The sequence below is a fragment of the Scylla paramamosain genome, chromosome 25 (genome assembly GCF_035594125.1).
Source record: "Scylla paramamosain isolate STU-SP2022 chromosome 25, ASM3559412v1, whole genome shotgun sequence".
Classification (NCBI taxonomy): domain Eukaryota; kingdom Metazoa; phylum Arthropoda; class Malacostraca; order Decapoda; family Portunidae; genus Scylla; species Scylla paramamosain.
In genome coordinates, this window is record NC_087175.1 from 10209870 (window position 1) to 10234927 (window position 25058).

The 25058-nt window shown below is 38.0% G+C and overlaps 1 protein-coding gene across 2 annotated transcripts in view; it reads left to right on the forward strand.

Moving 5' to 3' along the window:
* Positions 1–23513: 23513 nt before the first annotated feature.
* LOC135113200 (centrosomal protein 43-like) overlaps positions 23514–25058 on the forward strand; it is a 155151-nt gene continuing 153606 nt past the window's right edge. The window contains exon 1 of one of the 2 annotated variants that reach the window (XM_064028337.1): positions 23514–23816. In XM_064028337.1, coding sequence (XP_063884407.1) covers positions 23730–23816 — 87 coding nt within the window. In that variant the 5' untranslated portion in view covers positions 23514–23729. The remainder of the gene's footprint in view (positions 23817–25058) is intronic. The other variant, XM_064028336.1, reaches the window with a different exon arrangement.

Here is a 25058-nt window from a genome sequence, read left to right on the forward strand (position 1 = left end):
CTTCCTGGTGATGCCCGGCCTCGCTTCGAGCAGATTCTTTGAACAGTTTTCTCGGAAACGTTGGTGGCTTTTGCAGCCCATGCAGTTGCTTTTGAAGGTGGTATAAGGAATCCATTACAAGCTTTCTCTTCAATGAAATACTTGTTAACGTAGTAAAGCATTTCCATTTCCCTGTTATGCAGGACCCTGGAACGCGAGCGAGTCTGGGTTATAGCTGCCAGGACAACGTGGCAACATGGGAAAAATATTTACCACGTCATAGAATTTATACAAATCGTAGTTATAATCCTAAACATCGACACTCATTGTGCTATGTAGCTTTCTTTACTATATACAGAATACATAAAATATCACTTTCAAATAATACACGGATGGGTGGGCCCATGTACGAAAGCTGATTTGATAGCATGGCTAGAAGTAAACCACCATACTAGCCCCACCTTGAACGGACTTCTTCCTCTGAACAGATTATACCTATTAAAATTCTTTGCAATGATGTTTTCCATGCCCTCGCTGGCCTAAACTCTCGGAAGTCTTATGGACCTGAAGGGGTTCCTCCCATTGTTTTCCAAAACTGTGCCCCCCGTGCTTGCACCATGCCTTGTCAAACTCTTTCAACTCTGTCTGTCAACATCTACCTTTCCTTCTTGCTGGAAGTTTGCCTACATTCAGCCTGTTCCTAAAAAGGGTGACAGTTCTAATCCCTCAAACTATCGTCCTATTGCTTTGATTTCCTGCATATCTAAAGTTTTTTAATCTATCCTCAACAGGAAGATTCTTAAACATCTATCACTTCACAACCTTCTATCTGATCGGCAGTATGGGTTTCGTCAAAGCCGCTCTACTGGTAATCTTCTGGCTTTCCTTACTGAGTCTTGGTCATCCTCTTTTAGAGATTTTGGTGAAACTTTTGCTGTTGCCTTGGATATATCAAAAGCTTTTGATAAAGTCTGGCACAAAGCTTTGATTTCCAAACTATTCTCCTATGGCTTCTATCCTTCTCTCTGTAACTTCATCTCAAGTTTTCTTTCTGACCGTTCTGTTGCTGCTGTGGTAGACGGTCACTGCTCTTCTCCTGAATCTATTAACAGTGGTGTTTCTCAGGGTTGTGTCCTGTCACCCACTCTCGTCTTATTCATCAATGACCTTATAAACCAAACTTCTTGTCCTATCCACTCCTACGCTGATGATACCACCCTGGACTTTTCCTTCAAGAGGGAGGTTTCAAGACACTTATCCTTCAATTTTTGACTGCCGCCTTGGAGCCTTTTCTTTGATTGGCATCTCAGTGAACTTTTTTTTTATTGAATTTTTGTTGCCCTTGTCCAGTGTCCCTCTTACATAAAAAAAAGAAAAAAAAATCCCTACCTTTAGGTAAAGTGGTTGTTGGGGACAGTCATGTTAGATAGATAGATAGATAGATAGATAGATAGATATTTTATTGACCACAGCAAACAGATAATACCAATGGATTGTACATAATAGTATTACATAATCTACAAGATAATATTAAATTATTATCACTTCCCAACTGTAGTCCATCATCTATTAGTTACTAGAAGTCTATTATTACAAAATAAACGAGCTAAACATAAACACTGGAGAAATATCTATTCTTAGGACCCTTGTTTATAAGATATATATAAACAATCATATTCATGACATCTACGCACTACTATAATTATCAAATCCTCACTAATCCCACAATCGTGTGAAACATATTAAATACAAGTATAATTTATTACTTTTTTAATATATGGTCAAAATGTTATGAACAATCTTACACATAATCTCTGGCGTAAACTGATCCCCAAACAGTTGTTCTAAAGTGGAGAACTGGTATTGATCCCTAAGCTGCTGTGTTAACTGACAATCCTGCACTACATGTCACTCTGTAACCCTCCACACACACACAGCCTCTCATTCACCTCCAGTCGACCTCTGTTTCTTTGATTCCACCTGCCAGTCTCACACGCTAAACTATGTCCACTTACTCGAAATTGTGTGAATGATACTCTATGAATATCATCTACTGCATGCTTCACTGTATATATACGGTGTACCAATAAATCTGGGTTAATATCCTTATATGTTGTGCGTCTTGAGGAGTTACTGTTTACCATGTCATCTTTTAATGTCTTCATTACCAAGCTCAGGTCCGGTACATTCGTGTTGATCATCTTTCTGACGGTCCGACTGGTTGGAGTGTTAGAGTTCACTGTTATCCTAATTGTGAAGGCTAATGGATCATCATCATATCCTGACCTCTCATGCCACATACTATATAAAATTTGTGTTGTCTGTGCCTGATTAAGTCCTTGAAAGGTGGATACCCTGACTCCACGTAGCAAATGTCATTACATGTTAGTTTTCTCACTCCTAATAATCTTTTTAGACACCAATTGTACAACTTCACCATCGTTTTCAGATCAGCTCCTATCCAAGATTCACAAACATAAATTAGTGATGACATGAGAGCTGCATCAAATACACGCTTCTTTATCACAAACGGAATATCATTATTTTTCGTGACAAAAGACACAAACTTTAACACATGTGACATCTTATTATTAGCATGGACTTTGACGGCAGAGGTGGTTGAACCATCGCTGGTAAACGGTGACCCTAAATACATATATGTGTCACAATGTTCCACCACCAAGTCGCCCACCACCAAAGGTTCACGATCCCTCTCACTGCCGCTTATCACAAAAAAACTTTGTCTTGGATTGGTTAACTTTCATGCCATATTCTGTACAATAATCTTGTAACAAAGATACCTTTCTCATCATATTTGCCCTCGTTGTCGATAATAGCACCGTGTCGTCCATTAGTACAAGTATATGTAGCCATTTTAAAAATCCATCATGTCCACACCCTTCTTTAATTCATCTTATAAGGTTACATTTTCTAGAGTTAGGTGGCGCATGGCACAGGTATGTTTTCCTGGGGCTGGGATAGGGCATGTTATTGATATTGATAGAGGCGTACATGGCAGACAAAGAGACCCATCCCATTGTCTGCTTGCGCGCTGGGGGAAATGGTGTCAACAGAGTGCCCAGTGAGGCGTTGTTGCGTCGTTTCAAGATGGCTCTAGATAGGATTAGGGACAGGAAGTGATTCCCGTGGTGTGTGGGGTCTTGCCGAGGCGGTCTGCGGGTGGCACGAAGCATTGCAGAGCCATTACAATGAATTGTTGGTAGGCAAACTACAGGAAGGCTTAGGTCTTTGTTGACACCTGGAAACGTTTTTACGGCCGGGAACACCTATACCAACCGGACAGGATGCACCTCTCGAGGTGGGGAACCAACCTGGTAGCTTGCTCCATTGACCATGAGGTTTGTGCTCTGCAGGATTTTTCCTTTTTTTTTTTAGTTTGCCGGGCAAAAGGAAAAGTAACTATGGTCAGACCATTTCATCCTAAGGCGTTGTCCTTTTCAGGGATTTCCTGGCTTACGGCGTTGCCAAACTTTATACTGGCCAAATTATCGGATTAGAGCCTAATGTCAGTGATAACTTTACTCCCTACACACCACCTTTGTCTCTCTCTCTCTCTCTCTCTCTCTCTCTCTCTCTCTCTCTCTCTCTCTCTCTCTCTCTCTCTCTCTCTCTCTCTCTCTCTCTCTCTCTCTCTCTCTCTCTCTCTCTCTCTCTCTCTCTCTCTCTCTCTCTCTCTCTCTGCATACAGAATTTTCATTCACGCAAATTTATTATTTTTTACAGAGATCTATGCATTATTAAAAACGGAGAAAAATCTGAGTCTCTCTCTCTCTCTCTCTCTCTCTCTCTCTCTCTCTCTCTCTCTCTCTCTCTCTCTCTCTCTCTCTCTCTCTCTCACTCTCTCTTCCTCCTTCAGCGCGGTGCGAGATAAAGTGACCGATAGATTGACACGGTCACTCTGATAGTGTGATCTGACTGAATCACCCAAAGAAACATGACAACACTGGGAGGAAACGCTGCCAAATATTGTGGTATTTGCAAAAAAACAATGCAGTTATCGCTAAGAAAAAAATATACTAACTTGTCTTTTAAGAGGATTATAGTATATATATACCACTAGAACTCCATTTGATTCTGAGGTGGTAAGTAACTGACATGAGGTGTGTGTTGGTACAAGTTTGACAGAGCTGCTGGCTGGGAAACCCCTTTAAAGGACAATGCCCAAACGCTCAGGATAAAATGGTCAGACCATAGTGTCTACTGTAAGGTCACCGACAGGGCAGATAGAAATATCTGGGGTAAGAATGGGAAGCAATATATGGGTGAGCTCATAGTGCATTATGTATACTACAGTAGTATCCTAAATAAAATTGATCTGTTGAGGGGGACTGCCAATACAGAAAAATTAGAAATCATAGAACTGTCAGACTGACTGGTTGATTGATTGATTTAATTTATGGCACCACTATAAACCTTTAAAAGCGACAGATATTGCAGTTCTTAAAATATCGGTATTAAAAACAAAATTATAGGTATGATAAAAATCTTAAAAAACCACAATAGAAGTAAACAGAGAAGGAAATGGGAAGAGCCATATAAAAAAATTTAAGTGATAAAAATGAGAGGGTTTGTATAATAATGTTTTAGTTACTTAATTTGATTTAGTGAGGGAGTATTAACGCCACTGACCACCGTGTCTGCCGTTGTTCGTTCTGTACCCAAGACACTGACTCCACTGATCCAGATATCTAGCGTTGTTCGTTACGTGCTCAAGACACTGACCCCACTGACCCAGGCCCCAAGACCCAGCGTTTTTTGTTATGTGTCTTCTTCACTTGCCGCCATGTTCTCCCAGTGCAAAGATAAAGTTCTGCCCAATACTATATTACCGATAAAATAAATAAAATGAGAACAGTTAAAAAGATAAACTATAGTTTGTCTAGAGGACCAGCCTTCTACACGAACTTAAGAATCTCATGTCCCGGAGAGAGAGCCCTCTCTCCAAGTATCAGCAACATCTGGAAAGTCCCATCCTCTTCGCGGCAGCGGAAAAGATATAACTCCCGGAACTCCACCAGACTGGGACACTCTACTACAAAGTGTCCCACTGTAGGGGAACTAAGCAGTCATCACAAAATGGTTGTCTTTCCCGGGACATGAGATAACCATAAGTGAGACGTGTGTGACCCGTCCGGAGACGTGTCATTGCAGTCTCTGAGCGGCGCTCCTGCACATGGACGTCCGTGGACGGAAAGTTACAGAAGTTATCTCACCCATCTTAGTGGTGGCAGCCAAATCTTCCCACCTGCCCTGCCAATTGGCAAGAACTGCCACCCTTATACTGAAGTATAAATCATGAAAGGGAATGGGGTTGGAAGGAGCAACCCAAGTTGCCGCCATTTTAGCCAGTTTATCGGACTTCTCATTCCCCTGAACTCCAACATGTGCAGGGAGCCAGCAAAATGCGACGTGATGGCTACTACGCTGTAAAAGGTATAGCCACTCAAGAATCAGTAAAAGGGAGAAGGGCTAAAATGTTGAATAGCGGAAAGAAGACTGCGGGAATCGCTAAAAATTGTAAAAGATGAGGTGGGAAGAGTAAAAATAATTCTTAAAACTAAAATAATGGCAGACAGTTCAGCCATAAAAACGGAAGTAACACGGGGAGGCTACCGCCTCGACAGAATGAAGGAAAGATAACACCAAATCCGACTTCATCTTTGAATTCTGAACCGTCCGTAAATATAGGGATGGACCCGGAATGTGTGGAATAGTGTTCCAAGAATATTGCATGGGACTTATAATGCGGCAATAAGTTCTTATTAGGAATAGTATGGTCGCAGACAGACATATCTGAGAATTGCCAGCAACCAACTCTAAGATATCTATAGGGACTTACAGAAATGGAAGGTACATTTAATGCCGCCATAGCAGATGCAACCCTAACACCAAAAAGTCCAGGCAAACTCGAGTGAGACACATATAAACGGGAACGTGAATCACGGGAGACAGCCACACAAGGAACAGAGTCGGGTAAATGTTGAACATGATACCAGCACCTGTGTAATATAGACTGGCAATGCAAGTCCAGCGGAAGGACACCAGCCTCCACCAATAAGCTAGGGATTGAGGATCAGCGGAATGCACCAGGTGATAAGCGAACATTGCACTGTGCACCGAGTCCAACATACGAATAACCCTAATTATATTATAAATACGTGCATTATAAGTGTTTTGAAGTTTCTTCGATACTAAAAAGCGAAAGTACGTGGACTCTATATGGACTCTATATGAAAAAACAGAACATTACCCAAAACATGTTTTTTGAGTGTTTTTTCACATTTTTATATAGCAACACGCTAAAAATCCTGCAAAGCCCGCTATATGTGGAAATGAAACATTACCAGAAACGTGTTTTTAAAGTGTTTTTTGAGCTTCTTAGTAGAAAAACGGTAAAAACATCAAATTCACCCTATATAAGAATACAAAACAGGATAACCAGAAACGAGTCTTTTGGGTGTTTTTGAGGATCTTACGTACCAAAAGGCTAAAACGCATAGAAAACACCCTTTATAAAGAACTCAGTAATATTGCAAAAACGTGTAGTTTGAGAGTTTTTTTTTATTATTACGTACGAAATCGCCAAAATGCATGCAAAGCAAGAAAAACGTCTTTTATGAGTGTTTTTTTAGGCTTCTTAGATACCAAAACCCAAAACGCATAAATAGTACTTTATATGGAGAAACAGAACAACATTACTAAAAATGCGTAATTTGAGTGTTTTCACTTTGTTAGCTACCAAATCGCCAAAATGCATGCAAAGCACCTTATAGATGATAAAGAAATTACTTAAGCAGAAACGTGTCTTTTGAGTGTTTTTGAGCGTGCTGGAACCAGAACGCAAAAAAGTATGGAATGCACCCTATAAAGAAAACAAATCAGCATCACCAAAAGCGTGTCTTTTCAATGTTTTTAAGCTTCTAACATACCAAAACGCTGAAATGCATGCAAAAAAAAAGCCTTTGTGTAGAAACAATGTAACATCATCAAAAAACGTGTATTGTGAGGGTTTTTTGAGGTTCTTACGTACAAAAACGCCAAAGCAAATGCAAAGTACCCTCTATTTGAAAACGAAAGAACATTACGAGAAATGTGTATTATAAGTGTTTTTGAGCTTCTTAGGTACCAAAAATAGCACTCTCTATGTAGAAATGCGACAACATTACTAAAAACGTGTTTATTGAGTGTATTGAGTGTATTGTTAGGTAGATACGAAAACGCCAAAATGCATGCAAAGAACCCTATATAAGGAAAAGAAATGACATTACCAGAAACGTGTATTTTCAGTGTTTTCGAGCGTATTAGGTACCTAAGCGCTAAAAACAATGGAAAGCACCCTATATGGGGGGGAGGGGAAAAAAAGCAACATTACCAGAAAACGTGTCTTTTGATTTTTTTTTTTTTGCGGGGGGGGCCACCTACGTACTAAAACGCTAAAACGCGAGGAAAACACCCTTTACGAAGAAAAGAACAAATTTACCAAAAACGTTTTTTTGGGGTGTTTATGAGCTATTTACATACAAAAAAGGTAAAATGCTTGCACATTACTCTATGTGGGGATACGAAAGGACATTACGAGAAACGTGTATTATGAGTGTTATTTTTTTTTACCTTCGATAACAAAACACTAAGAAAACTAAAGGACATTACAAGAAATGTGTATTATAAATGTTTTTTATCTTCTTAGGTACCAAAACGCTAAAACGTGTGAATAGCTCTTTATATGGAGAAAAAGAACAATATTACCAAAAACGTGTATTCTGAGTGTTTTTCACATTGTTAGGAACCAAAACGCCAAAATTCATACAAAACATCCTATATGGTAAACAAAACGGCATTACCAAAAACGTTTTTTTTTTTTTAGTCTTTTTGAGCTTCTTGCGTAGCAAAATGCTAAAACGCATGAAAAACGCCCTTTGTGGAAAAACAGAATAACATCATCAAAAATTTGTATTCTGAATGTTTTTGAGCTTCTTAGATGCAAAAAACGCCAAAATGCAATGTCAAATATTCTATAAAGGAAAACGAAAGGATATTATGAGAAATGTGTTTTACAAGTTTTTTTTAGCTTAGAAGCTAAAAACGCTAAGATGCATCACTATTATTCTGTATGGAGAAATTTTTTTTTAAATAAAAAAAACATACCCCAAAACTGGTATTTAAAGTTTTTTTTTCACATTCTTAAGTACCAAAATGCCAAAATGCATGTAAAGCATCCTATACGGGGAAAGTAAACGACATTTCCTGAAACATGTCTCTTGAGTAGTAATGAGCGTGTTAGGCACCAAAACGCTAAAAACTCTAAAATGCATGGAAAGCACACTAAATCGAATATATATATATATATATATATATATATATATATATATATATATATATATATATATATATATATATATATATATATATATATATATATATATGTATATATATATATATATATATTCGATTTAGTGTGTATATAGTGAATTTATATAGTATATAGTATAGTATATAGTGATTTAGTGAATATATATATACATATATATATATATATATATATATATATATATATATATATATATATATATATATATATATATATATATATATATATATATATATATATATATATATATATATATATATATATATATATATATATATATATATATATATATATATATATATATATATATATATATATATACCAAAAACGTGTATTTTAAGCGCTTTTCAAATTGTTTGATACCAAAACGCAAATCATTGAATATGGTGAAAGGAAACAACTTTTACAGAGAGGTGTCTTTTGAGTGTTTATGAGTGTGTTAGGCACCGAAACGCTGAACACCAATGAATGTACCCTATATGGGAAAACAAAACAGCTTTACAAAACGCTAAAATGAATGGAAAACACCAAGAACGCATGAAGAATAGTTTATAAAGAGAAATTTTTTTGAGTGCTTCTCCCATTGTTAAATAATAAAACGCCAAAATCTATGCAAAGCACCCTATATATGGAAACGAAATGACATTACCAGATACGTATACTTCGAGTGTTTTTGGGCGTGTTAGGCACCAAAACCCTAAAAAGAATGGAAAGTACCGAATATGGGAAAACAAAAATAACATTACTAAAAAAACGTATCTTCTGAGCTTCTTACATATCAAAACGCTAAAACGCATGCAAAACACCTTTTGCGGAGAAACAAAAAACGTTTATTTTGATTTTTTTTTTTTTTTCAGGTTACGTACAAAAACGCCAAAATGTGTGCAAAGTTCCTTATGTGGGAAAACGAAGGGACATTACAAAAAATGTGTACTATAAATGTTTTTCAGCATCTTAGGTACCAAAACGCTAAAACGCATGAATAGCACTCTATATAGAAAAGAGCAACATAACCAAAAAGTGGAAACTGTTTTTCACTTTTTTTAAGTACCATAACGCCAAAATACATGCAAATCACCATATATAGGGAAACGAAACGATATTACAAGAAACGTGTCTTTTGAGTTTTTTTGAGCTTCTTACGTACCAAAACGTTTTTGGGCGTGTTAGGCACCAAAACGCTAAAAAACATTAAAAGCACCCTATATAGTAAAACAAAACAACATTACCAAAAACGTGTCTTTTGAGTCTCTTTAAGTTTCTTACTTACCAAAACGATAAAACCCATGCAAAACACCCTTGATGGAGAAATTGTTGAGCTGATCAAAGTTGTCATTGTTGCTGTTCTTGTCGTTGAAGTTGCTCAAATCGACATTGTCGTTTAGATTATCAAAACTGTCATCACTCAACTTGTCAGAGCTGTCATTGTTGCTGAATTGTTGAAAGTCATCTTTGTATAAACTGTCAAAGTTGTTGTTGTTGTTGTCATTGTTGTTGTTGTCTGGCAGAGGAGGCCTTTCTGTTGCACTTTGGGAGACAGGGAGGAGATCCATAGGGAAATCTCCACGCAGCTCACTCACCTGTTGGGGGAAGGAGGGAGTCTGGGGGAAGGTGGGGGTCTGGGGGAAGGGAGAAACATAGTAAACATAGTAGCATCACCAAAAGTGTGTAATGTGACTGTTTTTGATATTATTACGTACAGAAACACCAAAATGCATGAAAAGCACCCTATGTTGGAAAACGAAAGGACATTACGAGAAATATGTACTATAAGTGTTTTTGAGCTTCTTAGGTATCAGATAAATAAAACGCTGAAATAACACTCTTTATGGAAAAAAAGAAAAAAAGGGATTACCAAAACGTGTATTTTGAGTGATTTTCACATTGTTAGATACTAAAAACGCCAAAATGCGTGCAAAGCACTCTATATGAGGAAATGAAACAACATTTTCAGGAACATGTCTTTTCAGTGTTTATGAGAGCGTTAGGCACCAAAACGCTAAAAAGCATGGAAATCACCCTATATAGGAATATAAAACAAAATAACTAAAAACGTGTTTTCTGGGTGTTTTTAATTTCTTACTTACCAAAACTCTAAAACGCATACAAAACATTCTTTATAGAGAAATAGACTAACACTAGCAAAAACATGTATTTTGAGTGTTTTGGAGCTTGTCATGTACAAAAATGCCAAAACAAAATTAAACTATCCCATACATGGAAAGACAATAATTTTACAAAAAAGGTGTATTATGAGTGTTTATGGGCTTCTTAGGTACCAAAACGCTAAAACGCCTGAATATCACTCTATATCGAGAAACAGAACAACATTACGATAAAGGTGTTTTCTTTAGTGTTTTTTTTTTTCACATTGTTAGGTACAAACACGCCAAAATACATGCAAAGCACCCTATGGAGGGAAAGGAAACGACATTTCCAGAAACATGTCTTTTGAGTGGTAATGAGCGTATTAGGCACCAAAACGCTAAAAAGCATGGAAAGCTTACTATATGGGAAAAGAGAACAATATTACTAAAAACGTGTCTTTTAAGTATTTTGAGTTATTTACTTACCTAAATCGCATGAATAGCACTCTATATAGAGAAACAGAACATGGCAAAAAACATGTATTTTGAGTGCTTTTCACAGTGTTAGATACCATAGCGCCAAAATGCATGCAAAGCACCTTATATGAGGAAAAGAAACGACATTTCCAGAAACGAGTATTTAAAGTGTTTATGAGTGTCTTAGACACCGAAACGCTAAAAGCAATGAAAGCACCTCCTATGAGAGACAAAACAACATTACTAAAAATGTGTTTTTTTGTGTGTGTGTTTTGAGCTACTTCCGTACCAAAACGCTAAAACGCATGCAAAATAAAATAACATTACCAAAAAACTATATTTTGGGTGTTTTTGAGCTTGTTACGTACAAAAAACACCAAAATGCATGCAAGGTACTCTACGAAACGATATTACTAGACATGTGTATTATGAGTGTTTTTGACCTTCGGTACCAAAAACCGAAACCGCGTGTATAGTACTCAGTATGAAGAAACAGAACAAAATTAAGAAAAACGTGTATTTTAAGTGTTTTCACATTGTTAGGTAACAACACGCCAAAATGCCTGCGAAGCCTCTTATAGGTACAAACGAAGCGACATCCCCAAAAACGTGTCTTTAAACTGTTTTTGAGCATATTAATAAAAAAAAAAAAAAAAAAACAGTAAAAAGCATGAAAATCACCCTACATAGGAATAGAAAATTACATTACAAAGAACGTGTCTTTTGAGTTTTTATGAACATCTTACCTATAAAACGCTAAAACGCATAGAAAACACACCTTATAAAGAACAGAATAATATTGCCAAAAACGTGTATTTTGAATGTTTTTGGGCTTATTACGTACAAAATCGCTAAAATGCATGCAAAGCATCTTATATCAGAAAACGAAAGGAGTTTACGAGAAATGTGTATTATGAGTGTTTTTGTGCTTTTTAGGTACCAAGACTATCGATAAACTGTGTGAATTGCACAATATAGGGGGAAACAGAGCAACAGTACCAAAAACGTGTATATTGAGTGTTTTCCACATTGTTACGTACTAAAACGATAAAATGTATGAAAAGCACCCTCTATAGGGAAACGAGACAACATTACCAGGAACATGTCTTTTGAGTGTTTTTCGGCGTGTTAGGCTCCAAAATGCCAAAAACCATGGAAAGCATCCCGTATGGGATGTCAGGATTCTGGTTATCTTTCCAAGAAAGTGAACATTACACTGACCCCAGAGAGTTTTAATGGCCTGGATTTTTAAAGGCCTCGAATGCCTATCCGACCTATCCGAAATCATCAGCTATTAAACCCTCTCACAAAACCCTTACCTTGGCACAGCACGCCAGAGAACACCTTAATACCAGATTAACGTCGGGGTAGAAAACACAATTATTCTATATAATGACAGGATATATTGATAATAATGTTAGCTTACAAATAACTTGAGGTAGTACACAGTACAGGAAATTATGGAACAAACTTCTACCCTAGACCAATGCAGGATAATTCCCACACTCAATCACAATAGATTCCCCCTTTTACTCAGGCTCTTATATCGCCTCCCTTATTGCTCAAAGGTTATACACTTCAATATATGACGTTTCCCCTTTCACCCCTTCAGAGGCCGTTGAAATATTTCCCCCAGCTTCAGGAATTTCCCTAGACAGCGTCACTGCGTCCCTAAATAACAATTCCCATATTTTACCTCCTCAAACCTCACAAGACATCACCACCATCACCACAGATCACCTATAACACCATAGCGTCATCCCCAAAGACACCAGTAACACCACAACATCACCACAACCCCAACCACAAAATGGCTGCCTCTTAGCACCAACGCTGACCCCTAAGCATAATGTCACCGACACAACTCATCAACCATATTTCAGTGGACAAGAGCTCTTGATACCACAGAAGACTCACCAACCTGATCCTGGATATCAGGGTTATACCACCACATCACTAATATCTCCACACACACAAACACACACACTGGTTAACTCTTGCATTAGAGAGGTGGACAAAATAGGGGTGAGAAAAAGAAGAAAGTCTTGTGCAGCGAGGCCACGGGATGAAGGGGAGGCATGCAGTTTGCAAGATGAGAAGAGCAGTTAGCATGAAAATAGCGGTAGAAGTTAGCTAGAGATGCAGCATTGCAGCCATGAGAAAGAGGCTGAGGAGTTGATGAGATGAAAAGCTTTTGATTCCAGCCTGTGTAAAAGACCATATTCAATACATGGATGGATAAGGCTTTCGTACAGAGTTAGGAGCTGGGAGGGGTGAGAAAAACTGGCGGAAACGTCTCAGAACACCTAACTTCATGGAAGCTGTTTTAGCTAGAAATGAGACGTGAAGTTTTCAGTTTAGATTATAAGAAAAGGACAGACCAAGGATATTCAGTGTAGAAGAGGGGGACAGTTGAGTGTCATTGAAGAAGAAAGGATAGTTGTCTGGAAGGTTGTGTTGAGTTGACAGATGGAGGAACTGAGTTTTCGAGGCAATGAACAATACCATGTTTGCTCTGCCCCAACCAGAAATTTTAGAGATCAAAAGTCAGGCGTTCTGTGGCTTCCTTGCATTAACATCCTCAAAGGTTGGACGTCTAAGAAAAATGTGGAAAAGTGCAGGGTGGTAGCATCAGCGTAGAAGTGGATAGGACAAGAAGTTTGGTTTAGAAGTTCGTTGATGAATAATAGGAAGCGAGTGGGTGACAAGACAGAACCCTGAGGAACACTACTATTAATAGATTTAGGAGAGCAGTGACTGTCTACCACAGCAACAATAGAATGGTCAGAATGGAAAATTGAGATAAATTTACAGAGATAAGGATAGAAGCCATAGGAGAGTAATTTGGAAATCAAAGATTTGTGCCAGACTTTATCAAAATCTTTTGACATGTCTAAGGCAACAGCAAAAGTTTCACCAAAATCTCTAAAAGAGGATGACCAAGAACTCAGTAAAGAAAGCCAGAAGATCACCAGTAGAGCGGCCTTGACAGAACCCATACTAGAGATCAGATGGAAGGTTGTGAACTGATAGATGTTTAAGAATCTTTCTATTGAGGATACATTAAAAAAAAAACTTTACATAGGCAGGATATTAAAGCAATAGCACGGTAGTTTGAGGGATTAGAACGGTCACCGTTTTTAGGAAGAGGCTGAATGTAGGCAAATTTCCAGCAAGAAGGAAAGGTAGATGTTGACAGACAGAGTTGAAAGAGTTTGAATAGGCAAGGTACAAGCATGGATGCGCAGATTCAGAAAACAATAGGAGGGACCCTATCAGATCTATAAGCCATCCGGGGGTTTAGGCCAGAGAGGGCATGGAAAACATCATTGCGAAGAATTTTAATAGGTAGCATGAAGTAGTTGGAGGGTGGATGAGAGGGAGGAACAAGCCCTGAATCTAGCCAAGGTAGTGTTTTTAGCAAAGGTTTGAACGAAGAGTTCAGCTTTAGAGATAGATGTGATAGCAATCTGGTTGAAATAAACGAGGGAAAGAAGAAAAAGCAAAGTTATTGGAGATATTTTTGGCTAGATGCCATAAGTCACGAGGGGAGTAAGATCTTGAAAAATTTTGACACTTTCTATTAATGAAGAAATTTTTGACTAGTTTGAGAACAGACTTGGCATGGTTCCGGTCAGAAATATAAAGTGCATGAGATTCTGGTGATGGAAGGCTCAAGTACCTTTGGTGGGCCATCTCCCTATAATGTATAGCACGAGAACAGGCTGTGTTGAACCAAAGTTTGGAAGGTATAGCTGGAGAAAAAGAGTGAGGAATGTATGCGTCCATCTTCTCTGTTAAGCGCTCAGCACAAAGAGAAAGGTAGGTCTCTGACACAGAAGCAGTAATCATTCCAAGGAAAATCAGCAAAATACCTCCCAACTAGCAAAGGCAAAACACCAGAGGCACCTCCGCTTAGGGTACAGATATGAGATTGTGATCGAAGAAGCCCAGCTGAGAAGAGAGGGTAACAGCATAAGCAGTATTAGAAGTTAGGAAAAGATCAAGAATGTTGAGCGTATCTCCAAGATGGTCAGGAATATGAGTAGGGTGTTGCACCATTTGCTCTATGTTATGGAGGATAGCAAAGTTGAAGGCTAGTTCACCAGAATAGTCAGTGAAGGGAGAGGAAAGCCAAAGCTGGTGTTGAACATTGAAGACTCCAAGAATGGAGATCTCTGAAAAAAAAAAAAGTGCCAGAATGTGCTCCACTTTGGAAGTTGAGAATTGAAAGAATTTCTTATAGTTAGAATAGTTAGATGAGAGATATACAGCAAAGATAAATTTAGTTTGAGAGTGAGAATAGTCCTAACCAGATGGTGGAAAACTCAGAAAATTCAAGAGCATTGGCACGAGAGCAGGTTAAGTCATTGCGCACAAAAACGCAACGTCCAGCTTTGGACTTAAAAATGAGGATAGAGAAAGTAGGAGGAAACAGAAACGAGGCTACTGTCAGTGTGTTTCAGTGAGGAAAAGATTAGGTTTAGTAGATGAGAGATGGTGTTCTACTGATTGAAAATTAGATCTAAGACCACGAATGTTGCAGAACTTAATGAAAAAAAGTTAAGGGAGGTGTCAAGACATTTAGAGTCGATACCAGAAGAGCAGTCCGACCTTGGGAGATTTGTGGTCCCCTATCCAGATGGTGAATGTCAAGCTGGTGTAGGAGTCACCATAATAATTCTGAATTTTGAGTGAAGGGTGTGTGTGTGATTAAGTGCTTCTGGTTTTATGTGAAGGAATGAAATTGTCTTTAGAGGGCTGTCTGTGACTGCCCCCTTGTATTATGAGAAATGTGTATTATAAGTGTTTTTGAGCTTCTTAAGCACCAAAATTCTTAAACGCATGAATAGCACTCTGTATGGAAAAAAAAAAAAAAAAAAACTGAACAATATAACCCAAAAAAATTTATATTAATTGTTTTTCACATTGTTAGTTACCAAAAATGCCAAAATACATGCAGAGCGTACTATATATGGAAAAGAAACGACTTTACAAGAAACGTGTCTTTTAAATGTTTTTGGGCGTGTTAGGAACCAAAACGCTAAAAAAAAAAAAAAAAAAAAACACGAAAAGCAACCTATATGGAAAAACAAAACAGCATTACCAAAAAAGTGTCTTTTTAGTGTTCTGAGCTACTTACGAACCAAAACGATAAAACGGAAGCAACACACAGACTATAATTATGGAGAAAGAATAACATTACTAAAGTCGTTATTTTGGATGCTTTTGATTTAGTTATGTATAAAAATCGCAAAAATTCTTGCAATGTAGCCTATATGATGCTATGAAAGGACATTACAAGAAACGTGTATTATGAGTGTTTTTAAACTTCTTCGCTACCAAAAAGCGAAAATGTGTATTATAAGTATTTTTGAGCTTCTTAGGCACCAAAATGCTTAAACGCATGAATAGCACTCCATATGAGAAACAGAACAATATAACCTCTATATAGAGGTTATATTGTTATATTTCTCTATACAGAGAAACAGAACAATCTTGCCAAAAAAAACGTGTATTTTTGTTTTTCACATTATTGAATAAAAAAAAAATGTATACTAATCATCATATATGGTGAAACGAAACATTTCCAGAAATGTGCTTCTTTTTTTTTTTTTAGTATTTATGAGCATGTTACGCAACAAAACGCTAAAAACCATGGAAAGCACCCTATATGGGAAATGAAAACAACATTACCAAAGAGCATGTCTTTTGAGTGTTTATGAGCTTCTTAGGTACAAAAACGCTAAAGCGCGTGAACAGCACTCTATATGGAGAAACAGAACAACATTACTAAAACGCGTATTTTCAGTGTTTTTTTTTTCACATTGAAAGGTATCAAAACGCCAAAATGCATGCAATGCAGGCGTTTTGGTACCCAACAATGTGAAAAACACTCAAGAATCACGTTTTCGGTAATTTTGTTCTGTTTTTCCATATAGAGTGCTATTCATGCGTTTTAGCGTTTTGGCACCTAAGAAGCTCAAAAACACTGATAAAACACATTTCTTGTAGTGTTCTTTCTTTTTCCAGTGTAGGGGACTTTGCATGCATTTTGACGTTTTTATACTTAACAACCTCAAAAACATTCACAATACACCTTTCTGATGAAGTTATTCTGTCTCTCCAAAAAGGGTGTTTTGCATACATTTTGTATTTAATGCGTAAAAATTTGAAAAACATTTACAAGACACGTTTTTGATAAGGTTGTTTTGTTTTCCCATATATGGTGTTTTCCATACTTTTTAGCGTTTTGCTACGTAAGACGCCCAAAAACAATCAAATGACAGGTTTCTGGTAATGTCGTTTCTTTTCCCTATATATTGTGCTTTGCATGCATTTTGGCGTTTTGATACCTTTCAATGTGAAAAAACACTGAAAATACACGTTTTAGTAATGTTGTTCTGTTTCTCCATGTAGAGTGCTGTTCACGCGTTTTAGCGTTTTTGTACCTAAGAAGCTCATAAACACTAAAAAGACATGCTTTTTGGTAATGTTGTTTTCATTTCCCATATAGGGTGCATTCCATGGTTTTTAGCATTTTGGTGCGTAACATGCTCATGGATACTAAAAAAAAAGAAAAAAAAAAGCACGTTTCTGGAAATGTTTCGTTTCACCATTTAGGATGATTTGTATACATTTTTTTTTTTTTGCATTCAATAATGTGAAAAACAAAAATACACGTTTTTTTTTTTTTTTTGGCAAGATTGTTCTGTTTCTCTGTATAGAGAAATATAACAATATAACCTCTATATAGAGGTTATATTGTCCTGTTTCACCACATGGAGTGCTATTCATGCGTTTAAGCATTTTGGTGCCTAAGAAGCTCAAAAATACTTATAATACACATTTTCGGTTTTTTGGTAGCGAAGAAGCTTAAAAACACTTATAATACACGTTTCTTGTAATGTCCTTTCATATCATCATAAAGGGTACATTGCGTGCATTTTTGCGATTTTTATACATAACTAAATCAAAAGCATCCAAAATAACGACTTTAGTAATGTTATTCTTTCTCCATAGAGTGTGTGTGTTGCTTCCGTTTTATCGTTTTGGTTCGTAAGTAGCTCAAAACACTAAAAAGACATTTTTTTTTTGGTAATGCTGTTTTGTTTTTCCATATAGGTTGCTTTTCATGTTTTTTTTTTAGCGTTTTGGTTCCTAACACGCCCAAAAAACATTTATAAGACACGTTTCTTGTAAAGTCGTTTCTTTTCCATATATAGTACGCTCTGCATGTATTTTGGCATTTTTGGTAACTAACAATGTGAAAAACAATTAATATAAATTTTTTTGGGTTATATTGTTCAGTTTTTTTTTTTTTTTTTTTCCATACAGAGTGCTATTCATGCGTTTAAGAATTTTGGTGCTTAAGAAGCTCAAAAACACTTATAATACACATTTCTCATAATACAAGGGGGCAGTCACAGACAGCCCTCTAAAGACAATTTCATTCCTTCACATAAAACCAGAAGCACTTAATCACACACACACCCTTCACTCAAAATTCAGAATTATTATGGTGACTCCTACACCAGCCTGACAGTCACCATCTGGAAAGGGGACCACAAATCTCCCAAGGTCGACTGCTCTTCTGGTATCGACTCCAAGTGTCTTGACACCTCCCTTAACTTTTTTTCATTAAGTTCTGCAACATTCGTGGTCTTAGATCTAATTTTCAATCAGTAGAACACCATCTCTCATCTACTAAACCTAATCTTTTCCTCACTGAAACACACTGGCAGTAGCCTCGTTTCTGTTTCCTCCTACTTTCTCTATCCTCATTTTTAGTCCAAAGCTGGACGTTGCGTTTTTGTGCGCAATGACTTAACCTGTTCTCGTGCCAATGCTCTTGAATTTTCTGAGTTTTCCACCATCTGGTTAGGACTATTCTCACTCTCAAACTAAATTTATCTTTGCTGTATATCTCTCATCTAACTATTCTAACTATAAGAAATTCTTTCACTTCTCAACTTCCAAAGTGGAGCACATTCTGGCATTTTTTTTTTTTCAGAGATCTCCATTCTTGGAGTCTTCAATGTTCAACACCAGCTTTGGCTTTCCTCTCCCTTCACTGACCATTCTGGGGAACTAGCCTTCAACTTTGCTATCCTCCATGACATAGAGCAATTGGTGCAACACCCTACTCATATTCCTGACCATCTTGGAGATACGCTCAACATTCTTGATCTTTTCCTAACTTCTAATACTGCTTATGTTGTTACCCTCTCTTCTCAGCTGGGCTTCTTCGATCACAATCTCATATCTGTACCCTAAGCGGAGGTGCCTCTGGTGTTTTGTCTTTGCTAGTTGGGAGGTATTTTGCTGATTTTCCTTGGAATGATTACTGCTTCTGTGTCAGAGACCTACCTTTCTCTTTGTGCTGAGCGCTTAACAGAGAAGATGGAGGCATACATTCCTCACTCTTTTTCTCCAGCTATACCTTCCAAACTTTGGTTCAACACAGCCTGTTCTCGTGCTATACATTATAGAGAGATGGCCCACCACAGGTACTTGAGCCTTCCATCACCAGAATCTCATGCACTTTATATTTCTGACCGGAACCATGCCAAGTCTGTTCTCAAACTAGCCAAAAATTCCTTCATTAATAGAAAGTGTCAAAATTTTTCAAGATCTTACTCCCCTCGTGACTTATGGCATCTAGCCAAAAATATCTCCAGTAACTTTGCTTTTTCTTCTTTCCCTCGTTTATTTCAACCAGATGGTACCATTGCTATCACATCTATCTCTAAAGCTGAACTCTTCGTTCAAACCTTTGCTAAAAACACTACCTTGGCTAGATTCAGGGCTTGTTCCTCCCTCTCATCCACCCTCCAACTACTTCATGCTACCTATTAAAATTCTTCGCAATGATGTTTTCCATGCCTTCTCTGGCCTAAACCCCCGGATGGCTTATGGATCTGATAGGGTCCCTCCTATTGTTTTCTGAATCTGCGCCTCCATGCTTGCACCTTGCCTATTCAAGAATGATGAAGGATGATGAGGAGCGTAAGGGGAGCAGCGACAAGAGCTGCCAAACAGAAAATGAGAAGAGTAAGAGCGAAGCCGAGGCCCAGATCAGCCAGGAAGATGCAGCCAGGGACCAGCCAGAACCGACCAGGGGCAGTGTACATAAAACCCCCTAAAGACTTTAAATTTACTCCCAGCTAAAAGTAAAGGCTAAAAGTCTATACAAGAAACTATAGAAATTTTCTTAAGTCACTTCCAGCTAGGAGTAAAAGTAAAATCTAAACTCGCTATACGAGCTATGTTTAGCGCTTAAGAAAGACCTAACCCCTCTATCATTATGTTTTTACATTTGAATGTCAAAACAATACATAAAAGTATTTAATGTTAATTTATATTACGCTTTTCTATAAAAAAAGGACTGGACTATTGACATATTTTATGAGTTTAATTAATCATGCACATGAGGCGAGTTCAGATTCGAACCCGCCCTGGGAATGTCAACTCAACAAAGGAGGAGGCAGCTTGGCCAAGCCAAGGAAAGAGAGAGAGAGAGGCAGCTCTTTCAAGATAACTGGATGACATACTAGTTTCTGCTTAGTGCAAAATTATTTTCAAAATTCTGCTTATCCCTGCAGGCAGCTGTGGGGATGATTGAGTTAGATTGAATGCTATTAACTATATGAAATTCCACTCCATACAAGCAGCTGTGAGACGACTTGGTTAAATTGGGATGAATTCAGAAGGATTCGTTATATTGTACTTAGTCTCCGCAAGGGACTATGGAGTATCTGGATGAGGTTATTATGTTGAATGCAGAAAGATAAATTAAATTCCATTTACTTGGACAGCGTGGTGACGGGTTAAGTTAGTTTGACATACACACACACACACACACACACACACTGCCAAAACGCCATGGATCTCGGTGTCATAAGCTACAATTGCATTCTACAGTTAGCTTTATTTCATGCCTTGTTTACATATTCTGCCTCCTAATCTCTGGATGCAGTAATTCTTATGTGTGCCATCAATAACAATAGAGAGAGAGAGAGAGAGAGAGAGAGAGAGAGAGAGAGAGAGAGAGAGAGAGAGAGAGAGAGAGAGAGAGAGAGAGAATAATAAATCTGAAGATGCCGTGTAGTGCGTTAGCCTCAAGGGTTTTGGCTGATGGCTGCGTAGTACCGAAGTTATGGCCTGTATCTAATCTTACTTCCTACATTGCAACTCCTTAGTGCAGTGATTCCCAACCGAGGTTCCGCGGAACCCTGGGACTCCGCTGACCATCCGCGAGAAACCGTACTAGAACTTCTCTCTGAAGAAAGCAGTGAGTTCTTATGACTTCAGGGTTTTTTTTCTTTCACGCGTGACACAAAGCCTTGTGCTGAACCAATCATTGCGGGAGCACCATTAATCCAGATTCCAACGCAATGGTTCCGTGATAAATCACAAGATTCCAGGTAAGAAGACAAGATATTGAAAATGTCGTGGACTTTGGTAGTTTCTGGTAGTTCTTTACAGCAAAAAAAAAAAAAAAAAAAATCCATTAGTTCACCTTCATTTTTAAATCATACAAATGCCAGCAGCTGAGCTTTACCAGTTATATCAGTTGTCTCATCTATTGGAGAGCAAAGTTGTTATTTTGCAGCGTTTCTGGCAAAATACCAGAAATATTGTTGGACAGGTCATCCACACGCCTACTAATTGTATTATCAGAAATAGGAACCTTGCTTTTTTCACTTTCAGTTTCTTCACCTAGCATTGTTCTCACAATTATTCTGCAAGCAGGCATTATTAGACTTTCTACTAAATTGCAACTTTTCATATTCTTGGCAACTATAAGATGTAGGTACTAAAACGTCAAAAGCATCCGATATAGGGAAACGAAACGACATTACCAGAAACGTGTCTTTTGAGTGTTTTTAAGGGTATTAGGCTCCAGCGATAAAAAGCATGGAAATCACCCTATAATAAAAAATTTAAAAAAGTATCAAAGTATCAGTATCAAACTAATATTAACTTATGAGATTAATTAACACAACGTTTCATTCGGTTCCGCTGCTGAAAACTGACTGAAGGGAGATGTGTAAACGGATGGGATGGGGCTCGTGACACATATGAGACACACATGATATTCGTATGGGGTTGCGTCACCCTCCTATCCAACCCGTGTCACCAAACGAACGGAGTAGGAATGAACTGAAGGGCGTATCCCGCACCGGTAATAACACTTTTTTTTTTTCTTTCTTAATTCTCTGCATATTATTTGCTCTCATTACTATATATACATTGTACTGACTGACACGTACGAGTATGTTGGTGTCTGGAAAGTGTTTGTGACGTGAATTAAGATCACTGTTATATTGTAATAGCACACAATTATTTTACGGTTTCTCGCGGATGGTCAGCGGAGCCCCAGGGTTCCGCGGAACCTCGGTTGGGAATCACTGCACTAAGGAGTTGCACTGTAGGAAGTAAGATTAGATAAAGGCCATAATTTCGGTACTACGCAGCCATCAGCCAAACCCTTGAGGCTAACGCAATACACGGCATCTTCAGATTTATTATTCTCTCTCTCTCTCTCTCTCTCTCTCTCTCTCTCTCTCTCTCTCTCTCTCTCTTTATTGTTATTGATGGCACACATAAGAATTACTGCATTCAGAGGTTAGGAGGCAGAATATGTAAACAAGGCATGAAATAAAGCTAATTGTAAAATGCAATTGCAGCTTATGACACCGAGATCCATTTTAAATGGCGTTTTGGCAGTGTGTGTGTGTGTGTGTGTGTGTGTGTCAAACTAACTTAACCCGTCACCACGCTGTCCAAGTAAATGGAATTTAATTTATCTTTCTGCATTCAACATAATAACCTCATCCAGATACTCCATAGTCCCTTGCTGAGACTAAGTATAATATAACGAATCCTTCTGAATTCATCCCAATTTAACCAAGTCGTCTCACAGCTGCTTGTATGGAGTGGAATTTCATATAGTTAATAGCATTCAATCTAACTCAATCATCCCCACAGCTGCTTGCAGGGATAAGCAGAATTTTGAAAATAATTTTGCACTAAGCAGAAACTAGTATGTCATCCAGTTATCTTGAAAGAGCTGCCTCTCTCTCTCTCTTTCCTTGGCTTGGCCAAGCTGCCTCCTCCTTTGTTGAGTTGACATCCCCAGGGCGGGTTCGAATCTGAACTCGCCTCATGTGCATAATTAATTAAACTCATAAAATATCTCAATAGTTCAGTCCTTTTTTTTATAGAAAAGCGTAATATAAATTAACATTAAATACTTTTATGTATTATTTTGACATTCAAATGTAAAAACATAATGATTGAGGGGTTAGGTCTTTCTTAAGCGCTAAACATAGCTCGTATAGCGAGTTTAGATTTTACTTTTACTCCTAGCTGAAAGAGACTTAAGAAAACTTTTTTAGTTTCTTGTATAGACTTTTAGGCTTTACTTTAAGCTGGGAGTAAATTTAAAGTCTTTAGGGGGTTTTATGTACACTGCCCCTGGTCGGTTCTGGCTGGTCCCTGGCGGCATCTTCTTGGTTGATCTGGGCCTCGGCTTCACTCTTACTCTTCTCATTTTCTGTTTGGCAGCTCTTGTCGCTGCTCCCCTTACGCTCCTCATCATCCTTCATCATTCATGTATCTTGTGTCCGTTCTAGGCAATCACACAGGATACAAAAGTCTGGAGTAATCCTGAATCATTTGTAAAATCAAGATCAGGATCAAAACCTGAGAACTAAACAAACGGTCTTCGTGCTATGACTTTTCTTTAGTTTGATTTAGGTTTTATCTGTCTCGTATTTCATTTATTCGTGATGTCCATCGAGGAAGAGGAGGATGCCAGCCTAAAGGAACTTGTTACCAAGACTTTGCAGACGAACGGAGTCCTGGGCAAGATTCAGGTAAAGATTTGTGCTTCCAGAGATCTTATTTTGCACTCGTGCCTTAGATGTTGTTTACGGAAATATAAATATGGCAGAGTCCAAAATTAGGTAAAACCGCAGGGTAGGACCTCCTCTCTATTCATTAAAAACACATTGCAACGTGATAGAGTACTTACTATAGAACATGTCTGTGATGTTTTCAATGTGGGGAAGGCTTTTGTAAGGCCGTAGTAATTAAATTAATAGCTCTCCTCCTCCATAAACTAAGTCCACAATCATCCCAAGGATATAAGTTAGGTTAGTTTAGTAACCTTAGGGGGGTGTCCAGGGGGGGCACAGCCCCCCCCGGTTAGGTTAGGTTAAGGTTAGGTTAGGTTAGTAACCTTAGGGAGGGTTCCAGGGGGGGCGCAGCCACCCCTAACCTTATCCTAACCTAACCCGGGGGGCTGCGCCCCCCCCTGGACCCCCCATAAGGTTACTAACCTAACCTAATTTATATCCTTGGGATGATTGTGGACTTAGTTTCTGGAGGCGGCGTGCTATTAATTTAATTACTACGGCCTTACAAAAGCCTTCCCCACATTGAAAACATCATAGACATGTTCTATAGTAAGTACTCTATCACGTTGCAATGTGTTTTTAATGAATAGAGAGGAGGTCCAACCCTGCAGTTTTACCCAAAATTACTCAGTCCAGGTTAATGAGAGCAGTTGATTCCGAATAGTACAAGGCACATAATTATATCTCTATTTCAGTACTTAGAGAATTTTTAGTCCCTGCAGCACCCATCACAAAGTGGTATATCGGCAGTTTCCTATGTTACTTGGATTTCTCAGTTAATGCTATCTCGATAAGCGTGATGCTATTAGCTGGTTTGTAGCTTTATTCTTACACTGACATCGGTAATGCTTGATTGAACAAAAATAACCACTGGAGCTAAAGCTACTAGCAATGTGAAAAGGTCATAAAATTGGAAGTGATGAGAATCATCTTACCTACTCCATGCACTGCTTGTCTCCTCTGTTTGGATGTTGAGTTCGGTTAAATTAGGTTAGTAATCCTGTAGGGGTAAGTGTGAAGAACTTTGCCTCTTACAATGGCAAATGAAAATAATTTTTTCCTTGTAAATTTTGATGTATTTTGAATGGATTTCCACTTTTCCACTGCATATCAGTAATTTCTTTTCTTACCACCCTCACAACCTCCCTCAGAAACTGATGATTTGCAGTTAAACTGAGGATAGATTTTTACATTGGGACC